The following is a 21,536-nucleotide window of genomic DNA, read 5'->3' as shown; positions in this document are numbered from 1 at the left end:
TGGTCTTCCTCCGATAGTCGGGGTCTAACAGACTGATCTAAATACACTTTTATTTTTCTTTGATTTTTATCAGTTTCCGTGTACAGATCTTGATAGTAATCTTGAAACGCCCTTCTTATCCCGTTTTGGTTTTGTATAAGACCATTTTTGGGGTCGTTAATTTCTTTAATTGTATTGGCCATATTTTCTTGTCTTGTTCGTACCGCCAAGTGGTGCCCTACTTTTTCACTAAGTTCATATATTCGTTCTTTATTCACTATAGCTTTATCGATTGCTTTTTTAGTAAATATATCTGCCAAATTGTTTTTTGCGATAGCCACAGTGCCCAGTGTTTCTTCAATTTTATGCCCCTCTTGTACTGCTCTCATAAGATCTTCCTCGGCAGTTACTAATCTTTCCTGTAACGTTTTCATTTCTTGTTTTGCCGCACGGTTAAGATTAAGGGAGAATCTTAAGGTCTCTCCCCTTATTCCTGCTTTTAAGCTATCCCAGACTATTTCGATTGGTGCGCTCAACATGTTGTCCTCGAGGATCTCTGGGATCCATTTGTTTAAACATTGACAGTACTTTTCATTTAGAAGTAAGGCCCTCTCGAAAGTCCACAAATTCCGACTATGGTCCGGCCCTTCGATATCCATACTGAGCATCAGAGGATTGTGGTCGGATAAGACTCGGGGAAGTTTCTCTATTATACATTTTGATAAAATGTTATGGGAGATGAATATGTAGTCTAACCTCGCCAATTTAGTGTGTGGGTGGGAAGAAAATGTATAACCCGGATCAGTGGGGTGTTTTGCTTGCCAACAATCCCCTAAACCATGTGTGGTGCATATTTCTTGGAGTGTGCTAAATACTCTGGGTTTCCTTCCTTTATATGTGAAGTCTGGCCTTGATTGCCAGTCTGACGGTAGATTCAAGTTAAAGTCACCACACATGATAAATGGAGGTGACCAGTGAGCTAATTTATTTAAGACGAATATCAATAAGTCTGGGTCATCTGTTTGTGTCCCATATATGGAACATATCGTTGCTTTCGTTCCCTGACCATATTGGCATTCTGTTATTGCCCAGCGCCCTAATTTATCGGCTGAAGACCTGATGAACTGTAGCCCCCACCGATTGCCAGGATGGCTACCCCCCTTGTCTTTGTCGCCTGCGTTGTTGATATGATCAGTCTATCTACCATGTTTTTTAGTAATTGTTGCTGCGACCCTTTCACATGTGTTTCCTGCATGCATATAATATTCGGACTCATTGCCTTGAGGCCGATTGCCACCCTTTGTCTTTTTTTTCCGTCATTGAGACCGCAGATATTGATCGTTAAGATCCTTAGCTTAGCCATTTTATTTTTAGATATTTCTGAATAATCCTTACACCAACCTTTGTCTTATGATCTTTGTTTCTGTTTGCAGTGACTTCCAAGATCTGGACGCAATCGGACAGATTCCCTGATCCTGCGCCCACTGGAACTTCAGGTCACACTGCAGATCCCGCATATGCCACCTGGCATGATCTACCAGCAGGATGCAGGAGGCCATGAGGCCCAGCAGCCTCAGGGTCATTCTTACTGAAACCCGGGATAGAGGCTGAAAGATCGGAATCATAGCCTGAATATCCCGGACTCGCTGTTCAGGAGGATAGTTCCGAAACCGCATCGTGTCCAGAACAGCTCCGATGAAGAGGAGCTTCTCAAAGGGAATCAGGTGTGACTTTGGCACATTGATGGAGAACCCCAGCGAATGCAGGAGGTCGTTTGTAGTCTGGAGGTGGCAGACGACTGCCTGGGGCGAGCCCGCCTTCAACAGCCAGTCGTCGAGATAGGGGAAGACTGAAACCCCTGATCTGCGCAGATGAGCTGCGACCACCGCCATCATTTTCATGAACACCCGAGGGACGCCGGTAAGGCCAAAGGGGAGCACGGTAAATTGAAAATGCTCGTGACCTACCATGAACCGCAGGTAACGCCGGTGGGTCAGCAGGACGGGGATGTGAAAATAAGCATCCTGCAAGTCCAACGCTACCATCCAGTCTTCCGGGTCAAGGGCAGACATGACCTGAGCAAGCGTCAACATCTTGAACTTCTCCTTCTAGAGAAAGCGGTTGACGTTCCTGAGATCCAAGATAGGACGTAGGCCCTTTGCTTCTTGGGGACCAGAAAGTAGTGGCAATAACTAAGACACAATTCTGGGAGAAGAATGCACTTGATGGCTCCCCTAGCGAAGAGAGCCGTAACTTCCTGCTGGAGAAGGGCCAGGTGATCCTCCGACATGCAGTGGTATTGCAGTGGCATGGCTGGAGGGGTAGCCTCGAAGTGGAAGGAGTAGCCCCTTCAGACTATCTGCAAAACCCACTTGTCCAACGTGATGGTGCACCAGTGGGGGAGGTGATGGCGAATCCTGCCGCCCACTGGCGTCTGATGAGCCTGAAATGTTGTACTTGGAAGGTTTGGAGGCTGCGGGCCCCCGCAACCATAATGGTTGTTCCCACGTCCCCGGCCGCGCAAAGGTTGGGTAACTTGCTGCGGCCTGTGGCTCTGGATGGGACGTAGCGGGGCACCCCTTCTGTAGCCACGAAAGGGGCGAAAAGTAGACTGCGCAGAGCGGCTGGAGAGGCCCATGGACTTGGCCGTAGCTCGTGAGTCCTTAAAACGCTCTAAAGCGTTGTCTGCTCTGTTGCCAAAAAGGCGACGGCCATCAAGGGTATGACCATGAGTGTATTCTGGACATCCTCAGAAAAGGCAGTCGATCTCATCCAGGCTTAGCGTCGAAGTGCTACCGACGTGGAAAGAGAGTTGGCGATATCCAGCCCACAACGGATAGTAAACGTTGCTGCATCCCTCCCGGCGGCAATAGACTGGGAGAGCACTGTCCGGGCCTCCTCCGGACACTGAGGCAGCACCTGCGCAACCGAGTCCCACACAGAAGCGCCTTGGGACCCTACGGGTAAGTAGTGCGCTATATAAATGCCTATACATTTACATTTACATTTACAGACGGGAGTAACGGCCCAATAGACATGCAGTGTTTACCGACCGCAGTCCCAAGCTGGCGGAAGAGAAAATCTTCTTCCCAAGATGATGCAGCTTCTTGGATTCCCTTTCCGGTGGAGCGGTAGGGAATGCACTCTTGGAAGTAGAGGCTTAGACCACCAAGTTCTCAGGGGTATGGCATTGGTGAGGAAAGTGGGGTAGCCTGGAGCCGGGCAGTGGTGTCTGGCAATCATCCTATCTATGGGAGCCCCTATGTTGGGCGTGGACCAGGTGCCCAAAAGGACGTCGGTAAGGGCCTCATTCAACGGAAGCAGAGACTCCGAAGAGCTCGCAGCCGACAGAAGCACCTCTGTCAGGAAGTTAGTTCTGACTGCACTGCAGGGAGTTCGAGGTTGAGAGCCTCGGACGCCCTAAGCAACACCACTGCTTATGACGCTCCCTCCTCCGTAGCCACGGTAGGAGGAGACAATATGCCACGGTCAGGGGAGGTGTCCAACCACTTTCATCCCCTAGTTCCTCTCTCCAGTCCTGTTCACTACCCAACTGGTCAGTCAGAGGGTCACCTGACCCCTCCAAGCCCTCCTTCTCCTCCGGGTGCCAATCTGGCCGAAAAGGGACCCCAGGAGTGAACAGGGGCACAAAAACCCCTCTTGGCACCAGATCCAGAGTCGGCTGACGCCGGTCCGGATACAGGTCCACATCAGGATGGAGGCAGGGGTCGATGCCGGCCGGGAGCTGACCGGCGTCGAATGCGGTAGTGGAGGAAGTGGCACCGGTGGAGACGTAATCAGGTCAACCGGCGCCGATCCAGATCCAGGCCTGGATTCAAGGGGGGCCTGCCGCGCTGGGGCCAGAGCCGTCAGCTGAGAAGGCCTAGGCCCACAACCTAGTCCGCGGGGCCCGAAGGCACGCCGGCGGGTTCAGGCCGTCCAAAACTGGCATGCATCGCCTCGTAGAACATACGAAGCTGGGCGGGAGTCGCTCCGGGTCCCGGGAAAGGAGGGAAATGCGGAGTCGACTCTTTGGGCTCTGTACGGGGAGCCACGGGAGGGGCACCACCCACATCCCTCGTTGAGTCGGCCGGCCGACGAGGAGAAGTCAAAGAGTGACGATGCTTCTTCGACTTCTTCTTGTGCTTCGACTTACCTGACCCAGAGTGCGAAGACTTCGATGAATTGGACAAATGGTGATGGCTCCGCCACCAGTCCCTCGACCTCCCTCTCGACAGGGACCTCGAAAGGCGCGGAGCCGATGGCCGACGCTCAAGAAGCTTTCGGGACCGCTCCCGCACAGCCTTTGGTGCCATGGACCGGCAGTCGGAGCACGACTAGGGGTGGTGGTCGCACTCAGGCAATAGAGGCACACGTGCTGCGGATCCGTAACCAACGTCAATCAGGAACAGGATCCGTAAACCTTGAAGCTGGGCATCCCTACGTGCACCAGGAGTCGTAGACTCAAAAGACGTCTACAAAAAGTCGCTCAAAAAAGTTCAGTCAAAAACTGACTGGAGGTACCGCTCTCTCCAGATCTGCGCTGGCTGTCACGGAAAAAGAAAGAACTAACGTCAGCGTGCAAGGGCGGTGTCTAAGTAGCTACCGCAACGTCATCCCGGCGACAGGATGCCAACGACAAACGCGAAGCTGACCGACGCCACCTTCCTATGCGCACAGGTACTACTAACAAAAAACTTTCCGGATACAGTCTGATGCTTGCGGGTAATTCTAAGGTAAGACGCCACCTTCCTACGCGCAGAGGTACTACTAACAAAAAACTTTACGGATACAGTCTGATGCTTGCGGGTAATTCTAAGGTAAGGCATCCATAAATAATGTGTTTCTTTCAGATAGAGGTTCTAATCTACCCAGTTGTGAACCTTGTGAAGCTTGTATGCACACACTTATGCTCTGCTCTGCTTCTAGCCACTGACCTGTTAAAAGTGAGCATGCTCGATGCCTAAAGATTAAGAAATGCTCCGCCTTTTTCTCATGGGTGGAGACTAGCTTCTGCTCTATGATCAAGACTGCACAAGGCAGTCAGTCAGTCAAGTTCACTTTATTCGATTTGTTAAAAATCATAAAAGACTTTAAAACATTTATATACAAATTTACAAGTTTACAGGATACATAAATTTACAACGACCAGCCAAAAAACATTATGTACAACACTAGAACACAAGACAATGCAAATGAATGATGATTGAGGTGTAGTTTGAAGAGCTAGGTAAGGTCCCCCAATGCCACCAGATTAGTTTTCGTTCTATGAGCCGCCACCAAGAAGCTGGCTACTCCGAATATGATGGTAGTGCTGCCGAAGGACATTAAGTAAACTAGAGCCAGCCTAACTTGAACAAAGCCGGCTTCTCTTAGAATTGGGGCCAAGTATTTTTTCCTAGCATACGAGTATAAACTGCAAAACATAGTAAAATGCATAGTGTCCTGGTCGGAAAAATCATCGCATTTACACCGAGGGCCCTCTTCTGGTTTACTCCAGGACGGGTAACTGCCTAGGGAATAATGGATTAAATTAAATCTAAATTTTATTAACAGATGTCTATGGAAGGGCTTGGTTACAATTTTGAGATAGGGCTCAAGGGAAGGGGAACTCAGCAACAAATGATGTGATCTAACGGCGGGTTTATTCAGTTCTTGCTCCTCCCGAGCCAATCTGGCCCTATCCATAAAGATTGCTTTAGTCCATTTAATTTCCTCCCTCTTGATACAGGAAGGGGAATTAAAGAGTTCCGACGCCCTAGCTGTAAGAAAGTATGTCTCACGTACTCCAGCCAGGCTATTCTCTTTACGTGATCCAGTGTCATAACATCTTGTAAAATAGCATGGTTGAGGGTTAATTCATCATTTAGCCAGGTCTTTAACCAAAATAATAAAGGAGCCAGTCTAAGTTTATCGGTGACATAGTCTAGGACCACCTCCACATGGATGGAAAGGGTAGGGGTAGACTGAGGGACAGAGAGGAGACGTCTCAGGAACTTGTTTTCCACTGTTTGTATTGTGTCCTGTGAAACGTACCCCCACAATGGAGACCCATACATAACAACAGATATGCACTTGGAGTTGTAAATTTTTAAAAGTGCCTCCATGGGCCTGGCCCCTAACCTGTTTGCAAATCCTAGGAGGGCTGAGGAGGCTCTCGCCAGGGATAAACTTTTGATTTTAATTTGAGGTCCCCATGAGCCCCTGTCATCAAAACTAACCCCAAGATAAGGGAAAACTGTCACCCTGGACACTACCTCACCCTTACAGAAAAAGGATATAGGCTTACCCCTAAGTCTGTGGCGGCCCACCACCATCGTGTGGGACTTCTTCGCGTTAATTTTTAAGTCAAGATGGTCCATGAAGGCCCCAAAGGATGCCAATAAGCGCTGAAGGCCCACCCCAGTGCGGGCTATCAGGACTGCATCGTCCGCGTATAGGAGAGCCGGGATGTTAACTTCTCCTACACGCGGGACGTCCCCCTCCAGGTCCTCGTTTATATAGATGGTAAAGAGGAGGGGTGCCAGGATGCAGCCCTGGCGGACACCTCTCTCTGATTTAAAACGATTGGTGCACCTGCCTTCCTTCGTAACCTGCACTGTGGCAAACAAGTCCTGGTGCAATGATGCCATAAAATTTACAAGTGATATGTCATAACCGGATACCAGTAAGATTTCCCATAGTTTTGACCTGTTCACCAAGTCGAATGCCGAGGAGAGGTCAATGTAAGCCAAGAACAAGGACCCCTCCTTGGCAACCGTGTACTTGCATATTAACAGGTGAAGGTTGGAACACTGGTCCAAGGGGCCTCTTTTTGCCCTGAAACCGTACTGGATATTTGATAAGCCCAAACACCCCTCGATGTTGCCTCTAAGTTTGGATAACAAGACTCTGCCTAAGATCTTAATTGCAGAGTCTAGGAGGGAAATGGGCCTATAACACCCCGGGTCATTGCGTTGGCCCTTTTTGAAAATGGGCACAATAATTGAGGTGGACCAACTACTAGGGAAGATGTTTTTATTTGCAGCTGTAAAGACGTGGGTTAAAACCCCAGCCCAGAATTTAGGGGAATACCTGTAAAAGTCAGCTGGGACCCCGTACGGCCCTGGAGCTTTGTTTTTTGAGGTCTCCAAGGCTATTTGCCATGGGACATGGGCTCAAACATTGTTATCCAACAAGGAGCCGAGGTCAGATGAAGACCAGAGTTCATTTCTCCACATACACACGTGCTGCTGTTCTCTGTAGAATGTATGGTATGTTCACATGTGAATTCTGAGCATTAAAATGTCTTCTGTGATTGCAAAAAGTACGCACATTTCCAGACACCCCAAGGGTTTTCAAAGAGTTGTACCCCTTTATGGTCGAAGCGCCAGGATACCCTTTGGGTGACAGCTGCGCTCTATAAGTATGCTTACAATTACAAGTTGACTGTAGTGCTTTCCGGTCATGGACCCATTTGTTTTAGTGTTCAATTCCAACACTCAAGAGATTACAAACATTTTTAGAACCATTGTTCACTCTTAATCCCTCTTTAGACATTATTAAAAGCATAGTCGGGTTCCAATTACTGCCATTTAGAATCTTCTATTTTGAATAAAATCTTGCTAAAAGGATAAAAAAAAATCCAAAGGTTTATGAAATAAAAAACGTACAAGCAGTATGTGGTTTGGCTTTTGAAATTGTTGTTTGGGATTTTTTGAAAGCACACTGAGAAAATAACATAACACACCAGACAGGGTTTTCGTATACAATGTAAAAATTTAAAGATAGTCAAAATCCAAATAAATTAGTACGATGAAATAGAAAGGGTGACTCAGTGTTAATTGCGCTGGGATGTGACAATTATCAGAATTCAGTCTCTAAAGCTCCAAGAATAAGGTTATGGTCACTCACCATCAACCAAAATGGGTAATGTAAAAAGAGAACCACATATGTCAAGAGAAAAGAATATATCCTGAGCTAAATATGTGCATCAATAAGAGTTCTTCAAATAAATCCCGAAAGATGAGTAATCGTCATATCTTCTTTTATTTGAATAAAAGAAGATATGAAGATTACTCATCTTTCGGGATTTGTTTGAAGAACTCTTATTGATGCACATATTTAGCTCAGGATATATTCTTTTCTCTTCAAATAAATTAGTATGTGTCGACTTTTGTGTTTTTGATACCCTTCTGGTTCTGGTTGTTAAATTTCAAATCTACTTTGAAGCCCAATTAAGAAATAGCTTTTCCCAGGACAAACCTTTGTTGCATCTTATACAGAAATGCTGATTGTCCTATGCATAACTGAAGTGCAAAACAGTGATTTCGGGAAGAACTTCGTGAAAAATGTGTTTAGGTGACAAAGTACAAGTGCTAAGCTCTGCTAATGAAGTGCTAAAAATTATTTTTCATTTACATAGCGTACACCACAAATTAAAATGTGTCTTTAGACTTTAAATCATTAGTAAGCAGTATTATCCAGTTAAATGGTAATCGTATTATAGCCTTTAGAAAGATGTAAAGCCCAGTCAGGATTTCTGCTGACTACACCTATTGGAAGAAGCAATAAACCAACTAAACAATCACAACAAATTAACAAAATGATTATTTTAACTGGTCCGTGTTAAAGGAGGGAGTGGCCTGTGGAAATATTCTACAGGGTCAACATTATTTATATCTCCATGTAATTTACCTTGGACAAGCACACCATAGAAAGAGTATGTGTTGAAGTGAACCTGGGAGTGTAAACTCTCAAAGGGGAAGTGAACCAAGTTTCCAATTAACAAAGTTAAAATTAACAAAATTACAAAGGCCTCTTATCTTGACATAAATTTGAAATATCACTAGGCGCAACTTTGGATCTCCCCCTTTTTCTTCAACTTGCCCACTAAAAGAGGAATCAGGACAAAAGATGCAAGGCAGATTTCCTGTACCTTGTTTTTCCTCAAAGGCTGCCCACAACAAGTGAAGGTTGGGTTTCCTTGGTAGGTGGTAGAGGCAAGAACGCTGAAAAACACTCCTGGTTCCAATTACTGTGTGGTTCTCCAGGTACTTGGCGTACTGTGAGGAGGAAACAATAATGAGGGTGAAATGAAAAACACAGGAATACTAAATAGTACCTGGCTTCACTGTGGTCTGCTGAAAACTAAAAGAACAATTAACGTATTATACTTTAAGGTTTATGGTGTACTCACGTTGAGGATGTTGGATAACAAATCTTCAGAAATTCTTGCACCTTGATATATAGGTTTCAAACATGGGCAGAATAACAATAAACAATCGCAAAGAAGGCAGTAATTAGGATTCAAATGGGATGAAAAAGGACTGCAAAAATATGAGTATGCTCTGCCAAGAACATGTTTGCTCACTCCAATTCCGAGATAAAATAGGGTAAAGGCTGATATTTGTAGAGCTGAAAGTTGGCTGAAATAGCCTCACATCAAAATCACAGTAATTCCTCCTCGCTTTAACCAAGCAAGTTCAAAATTACCATAGTAACTTGCATTCTGAATTCTGCAGCACCTTCAGTCATGTTTTTGTTTTTTAAACGTTATTTTTCACGTGTTTTTACAAACAGTAAAATCAATTAAGCAGAGATTGTCAGGGAAAAGTTTACAATTGAGTAAGATCCACGGTAAAGTGCAAGATTATAAAAACAGTACATGGTCTCAATCCGCTTTACCAGTCATCCAACAACATCTTATCATATTATCATCAGACCATCAACAAGCGTCCTCTGCAGCTGAAAATCCACTAGCATACAAGTCATGCTGATCACTCAAGTACACCTTAAAAACACGTGACATAACTCCCTCCAAGTCCTGAGATCCTCTTCTAGCTTCTCGCCTCTCTTACTAGTTTTCATATGAACGTCCTCCGCCAGGGACCACTCACGCATATCCCTCATCCAGTCATTCAGAGAGGGGGAATGCTACCCCATCCAGGTTATCGCTGCCCGGCGGTTAGCTAGGACCAGGAGGAGTTGTCAATCAATCAATCAATCAGTGCATTTATAAAGCGCGCTACATACCCGTGAGGGTCTCAAGGCGCTGAGCGGAAGGGGGGGGGGGCTGCTACTGGTCGAAGAGCCAGGTCTTGAGGAGTCTTCTGAAGGCCAGCAGGTCCTGGGTCTGTCGTAGGTTGGTAGGGTGGGTGTTCCATGTCTTGGTGGCGAAGTAGGAGAAGGATCTGCCGCCGGCGGTGGCTTTCCGGATACGGGGAACTGTGGCGAGGGCGAGGTTGGCATAATTTGTACTCCACTTTGCGTTTCTTGGGCAGTAGACAATATAGCAGGTTTGTCTGTACCCTAAAACCTGTACCCCTTTTCACCAACTCCACCACCTGGGTCCAGAAGCAGTATCTCACGGCAGTCCCATGACAGATGCAGGAAATCGGCCCCCGTAGCGCCGCGGGCACGCATCCGAGCGTGCAGGGTCGATGTGGCTCAGGCCCATCGGGGTCATAAATAACAAGTTTATTATTCACTCATGAGTGGGACTACATCAATACAACACCCTCTGGCACTGTATGAGGTAGTACATGGAATACAGAAACCAAGGGTCTCATATATATATATATATATATATATGCACATACATATATACACATATATACATACACATATATATATATATATATATATATATACACATATATACATACACATATATACATACACATATATACATGGTCAGACAAATTTCACTTACTCAGCAAAGTGGGAGGTGAGACGGAACTGCTCACATCAGTTGAAAAAGCCTGACAGTTACATTCTTAAAACAGGTGCATTCTAACAGCTATAGGCCCTTCTGAGCTTACACAGAGCTCTGGCTCACTCAGTACTGAAGGAGTTAACTACAGTTGATGACTCAAGCAGAATAGAAAGGCAAGCAACAGTGAAGACGGCAGAATCACATGACTAACAAAATGGATGTGCGATTTCAACAAACGGCCCTTTTAGCATTAGCTGAAGACATCGCTATGCAGTAGAAGGAGCATGGAAGTTATCACGGATATCAATTAACATTAGTTGACTAATTTCTTAGTCTATTACTACTCGGGCATTTACATTCTTGCCATTTTGTTTGGTTGGTATACATGAGGTACAAGTAGAAGCACAAAGGGGACAGAGCATCAGGCCTTAATGAACACACAGATAGCAGGAGAAAATAATGGCTATTATCACAAACAGAACTGTCAATATTTTCCAACCCCAAGCAGAAAGCAAATCCCAAAACCACCCAGTCCAATTCCAAGTTCCAGGGCTCTGATGTATTTCAGTGGCTATCTTATTCAGTTTGGAAACAGCCATCAGCACATGTCTGATGCAATGTCTAAATAAAAACATTATCTTGATAGACCTTCCAGTTTTGTTCTTTATGAGGGCTAGAGTACCAATGATATGTTTGGGGGGGGGGGGGGGGGGGGAGCAGTACTTATCTAAGTGTGCACAAAATATTTTTTCTTGCCGAAAAAACAGTATTCCGAATACAAATATTAAAACAAAAACAATAATTGTTACAAAAACAATCTTTGTTTTGGGGTACCAGGAGGACCAAACGGGCCCGCAAAGGGCTGCTCCTCCTCAAAAATGGGACAACCAAAGGCGTACATTGCTTACATTTTTTTTAAAAAAGGCCTTAGGGAATTTAAACAACTGTACAACCAGCCAGAGGGGAGTCTTCTCCCTGTGCCCGTCTGAGCCTTACAGGTAGACTTTTATCGCTCATCAAGTGTTCACTTCTCGCACGGTGGAGCTGCACAACTTGCAACCCAGAAAAACAATCACGGCCCGGGCTAAGGAAAAAGTCGTCTCTCTTTCAGGATAGGGAAATCACCCTCCAGGGCAAATACCCTCAACGATCCTGTCCAGTGTCTCAGGCAGTGCACCAGTATTCTTCACTGTAATCTAACAGGCACCCGAGGCACAACACCTGTACCCGAGCTCAAGTCTATCCCTAACTCTTGTGTTGCTCTGCTGGCGCACTGCTCTTTCGTCGGGCCGCAGATTGTAGCTAGTGTGCCCAGGCCCCTCCTTATCAACAAAGGTGCAGACTTGCTTTCACTTGGGGACCGGGTCTCGGAGGCCTGATGCACAGAAACTGGAGTATCTGAAGCAACCCTAGTTTCGGAAATGGTCCCCTCAGGCATAACCTCCTTGCTATTGTTATCGGTCTGTGCCTCTTTTAGCTAGGCATCGAAAAACAGGTACAAAGCGAAGAATCAGCTCTCCCTCCTGATTTGTGACCCCGTCTTACACCCAAGAATGATCCAACAGTGGTAGGAGCACACGTTTCATCCGGCCTTCCACCTTCACCGCTGTTATAGTGGCCAACAACCTGGGATGAGTCCCTTCACCTCGGCTCCGACTTGCACTTAGGGAAAGATGTATCAACCGTTTTTTTAGTCGCAAACGCTGCGATTCGCAAAAAAGCAGCGTTTGCGAATACAAAAGTGGAAAAAGGTATGTATGACACAAATTGCATCGCAAAATAAGAAATCGCAAAAATTGCGTTTTCTTACGTTGCGAGAACATGAAATCTGCTAATTATATTGCGATTTCTTAATTTGCGATGTTCTCGGTTTGCAAAATTCGCAAACTGGATATCGCAAATTAAGAAATCGCAATGGTATGTAACAAAAATTCGCAAATTGCGAATTTGTGAAAATCGCTATTTAAGAAATCGCTATTACCACCAAGTGCATGCAGGTGGTAACCAGGTGGAAGGTATCAAAAGCAGCCCACAATGCAACTGAAACTCCCACAATGGCAGCACTATATGTGATAGCCAGGAGGCTGCGTATCCGTGCCCTTGCACAGAGGAGACTGAGACAGGAGCGTATATTCAGATTGCGCATCACGCTGTTCCAGCAGACTGAAGAGGGCATTCATGATAAGTACAGGCTGCACCCACACACCATCTTGGACCTCATTGATGAGCTGAAACCCTTTTTGGAACACCCAACAGGCAGGACACAATCAATTCCCACCCATGTGCAGGTATTGTGCTCACTACACCTTCTGGCCTCAGGGAGTTTTCAAGGAGTCATAGCAGAGGTTGGTGGGGTGTCACAGAGTGCTCGTTCTCGCTTTTTTCATGCCTTTTTGGATGCAATGCTGAGCAGGCTAGTACATCACATATACTTCCCAAGCACCCAACAGGCATTACAAGAAACCAAACTTGACTTCTATCAAATTGCACGTTTCCCCCATGTCATTGGCTGCATTGATGGGACCCATATCGCCATCACACCGCCAGCAGCAACAGAATATGTGTACAGGAACCGGAAATGCTACCATTCCCTGAATATCCAGATTGTGTGCAATGTCAAATACAGCATCAATGACATTGTGGCAAAATACCCTGGCAGCACACATGACTCTTTCATCTTCCGACATAGTGGGATACAAGGACGTCCGAGTGCTGGAGAGTTTGGAGAGGGATACCTGCTAGGTAAATAAATAGCACACATCCATCCATCCATACATTACTCATTTTGGGGGGGGGACGTTGACTTACCTTTTCTTTTCATCCATGCAGGTGATAGTGCCTACACAGTGCGAGACTTCATCCTAACACCATATCTGAATCCCGCAAATGCAAGTGAGAGGAGGTATAACAGGGCACACAGCTCAACGCGCAGTGTCATAGAACGCACATTTGGCATCTTGAAGAGCCGTTTCAGATGCCTACATAAAAGTGGAGGGGCACTGCAGTACAGCCCTGAGACATGTTGTTAAAGAGTGACAAGCTGCACAATGCTCCACAACATGGCAATGAGGAAAGGGACCAAAATTGATGTGAGCGACTCAGACACATCGGATGATGACTGGACACCTTCCCCTGGCAGGGCAACAGCAGGAATAGGGGCAGCAACTTGACGCCAGAGACGGTCTGAGATCACACAGAACTACTTTTAGGTAAGAAATGAATGTATTGTACAACAAATATCTGTGTAACAGGTGATGAGTTTATTCGCACTTCACACACATTTATGTTTTCAGAACCCATGACAAGTTACAACACAGTGATGGCACTGATAAGTAATGTAATGAAAACACTTTAGGTTGGTTGCTTCACCAGTTTAAACATTAGTGTCATTATCCACTTCAGCTCCTACGGTGACGGCTGGGTGCAGGGCGGTGTTCTGCCAGTGTGCCCTCCGTTGCATGGCTAGCTGCAGAACCATGTCTGGCACTGCGACACTGTGTAAGTGGCAATGTAGGAGTGCTGCTGCTCCTACTGGAGGTCTCTTCACTCTCCCCAGAGACCATTCGGGTGCTGCCACCAGAGTTAGCAGTTTGCAACAGTTCCACAGCATTAGTAAGTTGCTCTAGCCCTCTGGCAATGTCTTGGCTGCCGTGAGTCATCTGCATGGTGATGCTGCTGCTGGTTGTTGTGCAGAGGCGGTTCACAGCCTTAGTATAACTATGCACACGTTGTGCAGCCCTGTTCCTGGCACTTTCAGTGCGCTCTAATGTACTACATAGTTTTTCAATGGCACCTGCCATGGCCATCATGCCCTCACCCATGTGACGCTGATTTTTATTTAATGTGGTCAGCTGCCTGTTTATTGAACGCAGTGCCTTATGTTGCAGGCGCTGCACTTGAAGCATGTTCTGCTCCAGTCCTGCGAAAACAGTGCTCTCCTCTACATTGCCACTACTGCTCCTGGACAAGGACCTACGTGCTCCATTTGTGTGAGACCTTTTCTGTGGTTGCTGTTGTACACGACTCTCACATACTTCCGGATTTTCCTGACTATTGTCTCTTGCATCCCCAGTGTTGTCTATGTCATCCTCCAAAGGAGTAAGTGGGGGAACATAGGTACGCTTCCTGCGCATTATGGGTGTGTGGTTTGATTCTTCACTGCTTTCCCCTTCATTGGAGTAGTCCACATTAATTTGGGAGTCCTCTCCCTCAGCCATGTCCCCTGGTGCCCTGTGTTGTGCTGTGGATGTAAAGGGGGACATATGAGTTTGTGTTTTGTCATGCATTTTGGACTAAATAAAGTTTTCAAATTTGAAGTATCAATCCTGACACTAATTTTGCCTTCACTGCAACCCACAATCTAAGCATGTGTTTTATTAGTCTCATTCACAAACTATCCTTCATCCAACTACAACTCCCATGATGCATTTCTACGTGTGTTGTAAGGAGTGGACCAGAGTCAAATGTGTTTACTTCATGTCCCTTATTCTACACAGTGTGCATGCTATGTGTAGCTGTTTAAAGATTATTTGCCATGCATCATACCTTGACTACTGGATGCAGGGTCGGCGCTGTCAATCTCAGCCACTCCACACACACTCTCAGGCAGGAGAGTGGCCTCCACAAGCTCCTCATGGGGTGTTGGTTGTTCAGCAGTTCTCCACCGGTCTTGTGTGCCTCCTTCAACCTGGCTGCCAACCTCTCCTTCGACCTTTGGCGCATGTCGTACCATCTTTTTCGCAGCTCATCAATGGTACAGTTGGTGACTCCCACTTCATTTACCTTATCCTGGATTTCCAGCCATATCTTTCTTTTCCTTGACTCCGGTACCTTCAAGGCTTTTTTCCCCAAACAGGAGTCCATGGCTGCAGACCATTTCTTCAATTAGAATCTCCTGTTCTTTTTCAGAAAACTTGTGTTTCCTTTTTCTTTTTTCAATCTCCATGGCCTCCGGTGGCCTCTGTGACTCCATTGTAGAGCTTGCAATGCTGAGCAGCCTCCAAACACACTCCTAACTGCTACTGGGTGTGGCTCAGGCAAGCAGGTGCAGCTAATCACTCCCACTTCCTGGTAGTGATGTCATCAAGCTGCACCTGTATTGCAGATTCCTGGATTTGCGATTTCTTAATTTGCGAATTTCGCTATTAAGGAATCGCAAAACAGGATTCTGTGATTTTTTTGCGATATTTAAGAAATCGCAAAAATTTGACGATTTATTACATCCATCCCGTTTTTGCGAATCTGAAACTGCGAATCTCAAATTTTCGCAATTTGAACTTCGCAAAACGGAATCTTGATACATCTGCCCCTTAGTCCCCTTGTTGGATCTGGTATCCTGGCCCCTCTGGCAATGGTTGTAGGGCAGCAGATATCTGTTAGTGAACAGAACGGAAATCTTTAGACACAACATACAAATCAATCAAAAGAGGATATTCAATTTCAGAAACGCCCCTATATTATTCATCTAAGGAACCTAAAAAAAGGAATTTCAAAACAACTATTTTTTTTTACGTCATATAAGTCATTGAAATCACGATACAGCTTCTACTTTGTGAACCTTCACTATTGTGCAAAACTGCAGACACCTCTAAAATTATTTTCCTTGCACAAGAACAACCATGTTTTACGCTTATGACCATGCTCTCACATTATAGGTGTAGTGGGTAACTCTAAAACTATGAATGTAATAGAGATCCATATTACATGAATAACTGATATATTAAACATAACCTAGTAGGTACATGAATTTTCAAGCAGAACTTGTTTGTGGCAGACAAGAAAACAAGCAAAAGAACATTTTGTTCTTAAAAATGTGTGCTAAGGGCATATGGGCATCTTTCCTAGCATTGTGAACCATATGCATCATACTTTTCACGATCTGGGCCATGTAATATCATATTCAGAGGAGAAACCTATTCCCCAGCTCTAGCTGGGCTGTCAGCTCAATTACATTGACTAACTAATGAGGGACTCGTGATGCCTCTGCGACTTACGTAGTGCTGTAATAACAAACAATAATGGTGTTGCCACCTGGGAATTTGGAACAAAAACTACCAGCATATAGTTCCCCTTAAAGGTCAAATAAGGGCACATCAGTCTATTCTACCCATCCTTTCATCCTTATCCAATTTCATCAGTTTACTGACAGGATGGGCAGTAACATGGCACATTTATTTATTCATTTTGGTAATTCTAACAATTTGTTCAAACAGTATTACTCAATAGCCAATTGGACGTGCACTGGTGAGGTGCTTTGTCTCCATTTATTCAAGAACATATTCACAGCATCCTGTGAAATGAATGACTAAAGCGAGTCCAACTGATTATCTCATGCCCGTTCCTAGACAGCTTAGACAGGCGAGAGAGAGAACGCAGAATAGTTCACAATACTACACATATGCCAAGACAAAACGACACAATAATACATATACCATGTACAAAACCCGCATAAAACAGTGTGTTTTTGCTTACCCTTAATTTGCCCAGGAGCTAGTCTCCTACCCCCTTCACAGTAGGTAACCTAAGCAGGTGGGCAGCTGGGCACAAACAGACTTGTAGGAGGTAAATAGCTAGGGGAATCCATACCAAGGAGGCCATGTCCAATACTATTGGACTGACCACACTGTAAATTTTGTTGTACAAGCACATTGAGCTAACTAGAAAACATTAATTAAATGACCAACTACCAATTCCTTTAGCTATTGTGCTGTTTAACATGATGGCGCATTAATGCAAACTTAATTTTATTGCCTCCTTATTTAGCCCTGGCACAGCAACCTTAAATTGAATCCATTATTTCTGTATGCATGGCAGAGCTGCTAGGAGCCGCACATGGTCCACAGATGCTGCTGCCCCTCCTTCTCTCATGGCTTCATAGAACCTGCCTGATCTTTGGCAAAGAGAATAAGCAAAGCTTCCTCTCTCTCCCTACGCTCTGGGCCCTTCCTTCGGAATGTCTTCCAAGGTCGAAGTGCCAGAGCAAGCCTGCCAGAAATAAACCCTCCCATGTGGGCATTTTGCTGTCATCAGTGCTAGTCTGCCAAATACAAGACTTGGCCTCTGACCCTTAAACCTGTTGTCCCTCGTCTGAGCAAAGTTATCCCCATGTGGCCATTACAATTCAAAGTAACTCTTCGAGAAGCATGACTAAAGGCATCCCTGCTCCGTGCCTGTGTGCTGATATTTTAAAGGTAGGATGTAAGTTTTGCTAATTAATTTTGTTATTCTTGTGCACTGTGCGTTCTAGCACCAAAAGGACTGGTTCAAAATTTTTGTTTTCAGAACGCCATAATGCGCCCATAACTATTGTGCATTAAGGCGAGCGATGTAATTCACATGTCTCTATAGCTACTCTTTTTGGATAACTTTTAATTGTATTTCAGACTGCAGCCATTAGGCTATACTAGAAATCATATTTTAAGTTTGTCACTAAGATACAGTAATATCGTCATTGCTAGAGAAACTAATACTCACCTTTTTCATTTTGATGCAAAATATATTTAACCATTTAAACATTGAAATCTTAATGCACATTTTGCACAAAGTAATTTTCTACACTGCTAAATATTATTGAATTTTCTCAGTGGTGTTATTAAACATTATAAAGATCATAATACAAAAACGATTATAGTGCAATGACTTAATAATTTTTTTACATATAGTCATGTTTTGAATAATGATCACTAACCCTTTTGTTGTTTCTACATATGAAAAGCAAGCCTCATTCCTTTCCTTTTGTCTTTAAATGCATTTATTTACAACACTTACAAAACGTCTTTAGAAACTAAGCACAGAAGCTTTACTGAAACATAGAAAGTTTGTTCCAGCCTTTAGAAAGTAGTACTTATTTACCATCAGCTCCACAGATGTGCTTCTTAGGAAAGCAACAAGAAAGAAAGTCCTTCCTGTTATCCTTTCTCTTTTATCCACAATAATGAAGTTGTATTTTTAACTTTCAAAATTAGTAGTCTTTAATGCACGTGCTTTTATGCCATTTTGTACTAACTTAAAACCTAGTTGCCACAGTGTTTATTTGTAGCTTGTGCCTGGGTAAAGACTGCCTTATTTATTCAGCTGTATTTTATGACTGGCAGGTGTTAGCTTCCACATTTTTTCAGGAGAGAAGACATTGTGCGCTAGACTGATAAATCCTGTCTGACAATTAATGACATAGGGCCCCTTATGAAGCTACCTGTTTCCAATATGACAGCAATATGCTGTATTCTAATGTACCTCTACAGAAACCCTAAAAAGTTGATTAACCACTCATTACCTCCCTCTGCTCTGACAGACATCTTCCTTCGGACAGACATCTTGAGCAGCTGTTAAAAGCTCTTTTTTTGGTGCTGGAAATAAGGCTCAGTTCATTCTATTAAAAACAAGGCATTCAAAGCCAGTCAAAACCTATCGTTTGCAGTGTGGTAAAAGGAGGACGCTTTTATTTTAGCAGCAACCAATTACTCAAATAATGTGAATGCCTTTAATACTTAATATGATGTATCTAAGGAAAGTGCTGTAACATTTTGCACAGCTGATAGGCAGTACTTACAAAATATGGGCATCTATTTTTTATTTTGTAAAATAGGGGTTTGGAGATAAACTCACTTAAAACTAAATTTATGGTTGCTAATGCAGGTAACACCACGTGACCAAATCCTCTTTTAGATGGGAAACCATTAGAGAAAGTGACTGTCTTCGACTATTTAGGCCTAACACTCACTGATAAAATGGAGTGGAACGCACAAATTAAGGTGGCTAGCCTAAAGCTGGCACAGACAGCCGGGGGGATAGTAAAGAGGTCTAGGAAGAGCACCTAAAAAATGGTCGGTTCAGCAATGGAAATGTACAAGGCCCAGGGAAGGGGAGCAGCCTTGTATGGGGCAGAAATCTGGGGGCCACTGACCATCTGATCCCCTCTCTAAGAATGAGAACTCTTTTATTAGGCAGCTACTAGGTCTCCTTAAAAGTACACCACTAACGCCACTCTGTATGGACCTTGGGGTCAGCCAATTGCAGAGGAAGCTGCCCTTAGGCCCCTTCTCTATTGGAGATGTCTCTGGAGTACTCCAGAGCTTGAGCTCTTTAGAGAAGAGCTAAAGGAGGTGCTAAATTTACAGGGTGCTGGCAAAATCCCATTGCTGTCCTATATTAAAAGCACCCTGGCTGCTATGAGGATGCTTAAACAATTTGCAGGATAACTCCCAAGAAGGCTTTGTCAAAGATTTTCACAGAATTTAAACTCAACCAGATAAAGGCCAACTCCTACACTGGCATACTGACCCTATCTTTTTTAGAGGCCAAAGATCAATATAAGTTAGAACCTGTTCTTGATGTTATACTGCCTCCCCTTGATAAAAAACGGTATTTACAATTTAGGCATGGTGTATTACCGCTGCGTGCCTTTACAGATAAATGGGGAAACACTCTGACTCAGGGCTGTCCGGTCTGTGCAGAAAATCCGGAGACGGATGATCAACATGTACTATTTGTCTGCCCGGCATACAAGAAGGTTAGATACCGATGGCTACAAAAGGTATGCCGGAACCTTGGGACAAAGCGTTGTGTGAAGGCCTATAGACCACAACACAACACCAGTGTGCCCACTGTCAATCAATCAATCAATCAATCAATCAATCAATCAAGGCATTTATATAGCGCGCTACTCACCCAGAGGGTCTCAAGGCGCTGGGGGGGGGGGGGTCCGCTACTGCTCGAACAGCCAGGTCTTGAGCTGCTTCCTGAAGGAGAGGTGGTCCTGGGTGAGGCGAAGGTGGGTGGGGAGGGAGTTCCATGTCTTGGCGGCCAGGTAGGAGAAGGACCTTCCTCCTGTGGTGGCTCTTCGGATGCGGGGGACGGCGGCGAGGGCGTGGTTGGTCGATCGAAGCTGGCGGGTCGGAGTGTAGAAGTTGAGTCGGTTGTTGAGGTATTCTGGGCCTTGGTTGTGCAGGGCTTTGTGTGCGTGGGTGAGGAGTCGGAAAGTGATTCTCTTGTTGATCGGGAGCCAGTGCAGGTCTCTCAGGTGTCCGGAGATGTGGCTGTGTCGGGGATGTCCAGGATGAGTCTCGCTGAGGCGTTCTGGATACGCTGGAGTCTCTTCTGGAGTTTGGCAGTGGTTCCGGCGTAGAGGGAGTTGCCGTAGTCCAGTCAGCTGGTGATGAGGGCCTGGGTGACCGTTCTCCTAGTCTCGGTGGGGATCCACCGGAAGATCTTTCGTAGCATGCGCAGGGTGTTGAAGCATGACGAGGAGACAGCGTTGACTTGTCTGGTCATGGAGAGGGAGGAGTCCAGGATGAAGCCCAGATTTCGTGCGTGGTCTGTTGGTTTGGGTGCGCTGCCCAGGGCAGGGGGCCACCAGGAGTCGTCCCAGGCGGAGGGCGAGGATCCCAGGATAAGGACTTCCGTCTTATTTGAGTTCAGTTTCAGGCGGCTGTTCATCATCCACTCGGCTACGTCTTTCATCCCTTCGTGTAGGTTGGCTCTGGCGGTGTCGGGGTCGTTGGTGAGGGAGAGGATCAGCTGGGTGTCGTCGGCCTAAGAGATGATGTTGAGGTTGTGCTGGCGTGCGATGGCCGCAAAGGGGCTCATGTAGACATTGAAGAGGGTGGGGCTGAGCGATGAGCCTTGGGGGACTCCGCAGATGATTTCGGTGGCCTCTGATTTGAACGGGGGGAGGCGGACTCTCTGTGTCCTTCCGGCGAGGAAGGAGGTGATCCATTCTAATGCCTGCTCTTGGATTCCGACATTGCTGAGGCGCTGTATTAGGGTGCGGTGGCAGACAGTGTCGAATGCTGCGGAGAGGTCCAGGAGGATGAGGGCCGCTGTTTCCCCGTTGTCGAGCAGGGCTCGGATGTCGTCAGTGGCG

General features: G+C 45.5%; 1 protein-coding gene across 1 annotated transcript in view; it reads right to left on the bottom strand.

The window, feature by feature from the left end:
- Positions 1 to 21,536, bottom strand: part of LOC144781776 (uncharacterized) — a 660,484-nt gene that overhangs the window by 300,657 nt on the left and 338,291 nt on the right. Inside the window, exon 9 of the mRNA XM_078660772.1 lies at positions 8,897 to 9,023. Within this exon, the coding sequence (XP_078516898.1) occupies positions 8,897 to 9,023 (127 nt within the window). The remainder of the gene's footprint in view (positions 1 to 8,896; positions 9,024 to 21,536) is intronic.

Source organism: Lissotriton helveticus, chromosome 9, assembly GCF_964261635.1.
Source record: "Lissotriton helveticus chromosome 9, aLisHel1.1, whole genome shotgun sequence".
Lineage (NCBI taxonomy): Eukaryota > Metazoa > Chordata > Amphibia > Caudata > Salamandridae > Lissotriton > Lissotriton helveticus.
Note: the sequence above shows the minus strand (reverse complement) of the source record. Positions and strands in the feature narration are given on the sequence as shown.